Genomic DNA, 4,648 nt, shown 5'->3' with positions numbered 1-4,648 from the left:
AGAGACATGAAGAAGAGAGGACACATGTTGATGTAGAAGAGACATGAAGAAGAGGGGACATATGTTGATGTAGAAGAGACATGGAGAAGAGGGGACACATGTTGATGTAGAAGAGACATGAAGAAGAGGGGACACATGTTGATGTAGAAGAGACATGGAGAAGAGGGGACACATGTTGATGTAGAGGAAACATGAGGAAGAGGGGACACATGTTGATGTAGAAGAGACATGAAGAAGAGGGGACATATGTTGATGTAGAAGAGACATGGAGAAGAGGGGACACATGTTGATGTAGAAGAGACATGAAGAAGAGGGGACACATGTTGATGTAGAAGAGACATGGAGAAGAGGGGACACATGTTGATGTAGAAGAGACATGAAGAAGAGGGGACACATGTTGATGTAGAAGAGACATGAAGAAGAGGGGACACATGTTGATGTAGAAGAGACATGAAGAAGAGGGGACACATGTTGATGTAGAAGAGACATGAAGAAGAGGGGACACATGTTGATGTAGAAGAGACATGAAGAAGAGGGGACACATGTTGATGTAGAAGAGACATGAAGAAGAGGGGACACATGTTGATGTAGAAGAGACATGAAGAAGAGGGGACACATGTTGATGTAGAAGAGACATGGAGAAGAGGGGACACATGTTGATGTAGAAGAGACATGAAGAAGAGGGGACACATGTTGATGTAGAAGAGACATGGAGAAGAGAGGACACATGTTGATGTAGAAGAGACATGGAGAAGAGGGGACACATGTTGATGTAGAAGGGACATGGAGAAGGGGACATTGGAGAATAGGTGATCTTTAAAGTAATGTAATCGTTATCTTTCACTGCTCTGAGTTCTGGGTGAGTGTTGGTGGTTAGAGTTCCTCACCGGACTGCGGGCGGGACAGCGGCGGCTCCACAGGTTTGGGATGCATTAAGATGAACGGCAGCTCCACCGAAACGTCTCTGAAAAACATCACCAGGAATATTCAGTTATAAAGAAAATCTGACCTTTTATTGTGAAAACCAGAAGGAAGTTAACCAATCAGAGGGCTACATGGAGGGTTAGAGGATCATGTGACTGCCTCTGAATGTTCCTTCTCTTCCTCAACTTATAATTATTGTTTTTTTAATGAATAAACTAGTCAGAGAAACTCATCTCTCCAAATGTTTCACAATAAAAGCTTAAACTTGACCTTATTTGTGGTTTGAATCAGTTTATCGTTTTGAATATCCTTAAAACTTTGAGCCAACCTTAATCCAGTTTATGGATAAATGTTATTATATTTGACATTAAATTGGCCAAAACTAAATGCTACTGACACCGATTTATTTTGAAAAACTCCAGACCTTTTCAAGACGTTTAAAAGCTCTGCTGACAGTGTTTTATTTTGAAAATTCAAGGATAGTGTTTAAGTCTGGATGGACAGAAAGCTGGCACCACTTTATTTAGAAAATCCCAGGACTATGTGTTATTCTACATAGGCGGAAAAGGAGATGTGTAAAAAGGCTGCTTGGCCTCTTATTTTGAAAAAACAATATTGCTTTTGAATCTGGACAGCTAGAGACAACTTTCTAAATACTCCAGACTGCGGTTGTATTTCGAAACCTTTTGGACTATAGGCGCTGTCACTCCGGAGTACTTTTCCCAGGAATAGTTCCGATATTTTCTGGGATTTTGCGTTCACACCAAAAAGATCTGGAACTAGAACTTTGTTCATCAGAACCTTTTCACCCCTTTCAGTCCCTGCTAGAGAGGTGGGACTTTCCTGGGGAGGAAAAGGGTTACATTTTCTGATTGTCTGGGCGGATTGCAAACCACGCCTCGTAAAACTCCGAAATGTTTTGTGAAGCCGCCATTTTATTTGCTCTCATTAGCATGATTAGCATTAGCATAGCGTACCAATGGAGAGAGGCTAACTTAAGGCAACACAAAAGAAAACATGGGAGCGGTGGAGATGAGGAGGTGTCGGCAGAAGACTCCCAGCAGCTTCTACTGAAGCCAGTCCCCAACTCCGGGGACTTCGGGTGGCAGTATACACCGTGAAGTTGTTTGCGGCCTGCCAGTAAACCCAAAGCAGAAGAAGAAGAAGAAGAAGAAGAAGAAGAAGAAGAAGAAGAAGAAGAAGAAGAAGAAGAAGAAGAAGAAGAAGAAGAACTTCAGGGGCTTAATTTGCCTAATCTTCCCTCAGGGACTTATTCCGGTGTGAACGCGATCTACTAGGGTAGTTCCGGAACTAAAGATTTCTGGGGAACTATTCCTGGGAAAAGTACTTGACACTTTGCGGTACTTAGTTCCCAGTACTTAGTCCCGCCGAACTCTTTAGTCCCGGAACTGTCCTAGTAGTTCGCGTTCTCACCGGAATAAGTCCCTGAGGGAGGATTACGCAAATGAATCCGCTGACATCACGTAAATGTCCAGAACGCCGACACCTCCTCATCTCCACCGCTCCCATGTTTTCTTTTGTGTTGCCATAAGTTAATCTCTCTCCGTTGGTGCGCTGGGCTAATGCTAATAATGCTAACGCGAGCAAATAAAATGGCGGCTTTACAAACATTTTCAGAGTTTTACGGGGCGTGGTTTGCAATTCGCCCAGCCAATCAGAAATTGGCACTTTTCCCTCCCCAGGAAAGTACCACCTCTCTAGCAGGGACTGAAAGGAGGGAAAAGGTTCCCTAGAACTAAGTTCTAGTTCCAGATCTTTTTGGTGTCAACGCAAAATCCCAGGAACTATCGGAACTATTCCTGGGAAAAGTACTCCGGTGTGACAGCGCCTTTTGTTTTCATCTTAATAGGCAGGAACTGAGATGTTTGAAGAGGGTGAAGACATGGTTTTATTTTGAAATTCTAGGATTGCATTTTAGTCTGGACGACTTAAAACGTCAACATTTAGAAATGTAGAACCGGAGGTATTTGAAAACGCTACAGATAAAGTTTTATTTTGAAAATTCCAGGAATATGTTTAAGTCTAGATAGGCGGAAACTGAGATGTTTAAAAAGGTTGCGGACATGGTTTTATTTTGAAAATCCAGGACACTGTTTGAAGTGCAGGAGACTAGAAATTGAACATTTAGAAAAACGCTTGAGATGGTTTTTATTTTAGACACGATGGGCATAATCGGAGAAGTTTGAAAGCACTGCAGTCGCTGCTTCATTTGAAAAGGTGTCGTCACATTTACCTGTCCAAAATGCCTCTCAGCAGCCTGCAGGGGGACACAGAGGGGGGAGGAGGATGGAGGAGGAGGAGGGGAGCCAAACACACATCCAAAAAACACAGAGGGGAGATGAAATGAAAAGCAGGAGGCGACATGTTCACAACAAGTTCACAATCTAAGCAAGCAAAGTGAGGAGCGACTACAGCGAGAAGCAGGTCAGGTAACTGACAACAGGAAGTGAGAGGGCGGAGCCGAGCTGCACCGACAGAAAGTCCTTCATCAGGATCTTAATTAAACGCTCATTTAGTAAAGTTGTGTTGTGTGTAGTTCCTTTATAGCCCAACATTAGCCTCCTTTAGCTTAGCGGTGGTGACGTGAAGTCATGTGACCGTGCTGTAGTTCCTTTATAGCCCAACATTAGCCTCCTTTAGCTTAGCGGTGGTGACGTGAAGTCATGTGACCGTGCTGTAGTTCCTTTATAGCCCAACATTAGCCTCCTTTAGCTTAGCGGTGGTGACGTGAAGTCATGTGACCGTGCTGTAGTTCCTTTATAGCCCAACATTAGTCTCCTTTAGCTTAGCGGTGGTGACGTGAAGTCATGTGACCGTGCTGTAGTTCCTTTATAGCCCAACATTAGTCTCCTTTAGCTTAGCGGTGGTGACGTGAAGTCATGTGACCGTGCTGTAGTTCCTTTATAGCCCAACATTAGCCTCCTTTAGCTTAGCGGTGGTGACCTGAAGTCATGTGACCGTGCTGTAGTTCCTTTATAACCCAACATTAGTCTCCTTTAGCTTAGCGGTGGTGACGTGAAGTCATGTGACCGTGCTGTAGTTCCTTTATAGCCCAACATTAGCCTCCTTTAGCTTAGCGGTGGTGACCTGAAGTCATGTGACCACCGCATTAAATTAATGTGGGTGCAGCTCGGCTAATGTCTCAAAATCAACTGGAGTCTCAAAACTCCACTGATGACATTAACAGGAAACAGTGAGAGGACAGGAAGTGATGTCAGCAGAGTGGGAGGGGACTGTGTGTGTATGTGTGTGTGTGTGTGTGTGTGTGTGTGTGTGTGTGTGTGTGTGTGTGTGTGTGTGTGTGTGTTTGTCTTACCCTCCACGTGAAATCACCAGCTTCACTTTGACTCTGTAGGAAACCAGGATCCCCAAAACCTCCTTGTTGGTGATGTCTTTCACACTGAAACACAAACAGGAAGCGATGGTCACATGACCAACAACACACCTGTACCTGGACTCTATAGTCTGTACTTCCTTTAGACTCTGGGGTTTTTGCTTCTTTGTGGTTGTAAGTCTCGTATTGGATAGATACTTTATGGATCCCAATTTGGTCAATTCTCTCATCACAGAAGCAGAAGTTTGTTCAGACTTCACAATACAATACTTAAAATACTTTAAAAAGTGGAATAGATAGTTATTATTTACAATTGAATTTGTCGTAAGTCTCTCTTCTTTGATGTTTTGTGTGTGTGTTAACATGGTG

At 43.5% G+C, this 4,648-nt stretch overlaps 1 protein-coding gene across 2 annotated transcripts in view; it reads right to left on the bottom strand.

The window, feature by feature from the left end:
* Positions 1 to 530: 530 nt before the first annotated feature.
* Positions 531 to 4,648, bottom strand: part of LOC307019047 (arrestin red cell) — a 25,057-nt gene continuing 20,939 nt past the window's right edge. The window contains exons 13-15 of one of the 2 annotated variants that reach the window (XM_079649663.1): positions 4,262 to 4,345; positions 3,179 to 3,202; positions 531 to 964 (exon numbers count right to left, since the gene is read on the bottom strand). In XM_079649663.1, coding sequence (XP_079505789.1) covers positions 874 to 964; positions 3,179 to 3,202; positions 4,262 to 4,345 — 199 coding nt within the window. In that variant the 3' untranslated portion in view covers positions 531 to 873. The remainder of the gene's footprint in view (positions 965 to 3,178; positions 3,203 to 4,261; positions 4,346 to 4,648) is intronic. The other variant, XM_079649664.1, reaches the window with a different exon arrangement.

The sequence above is a fragment of the Notothenia rossii genome, assembly GCF_949606895.1.
Source record: "Notothenia rossii genome assembly, chromosome: 9".
Taxonomy (NCBI): domain Eukaryota; kingdom Metazoa; phylum Chordata; class Actinopteri; order Perciformes; family Nototheniidae; genus Notothenia; species Notothenia rossii.
Note: the sequence above shows the minus strand (reverse complement) of the source record. Positions and strands in the feature narration are given on the sequence as shown.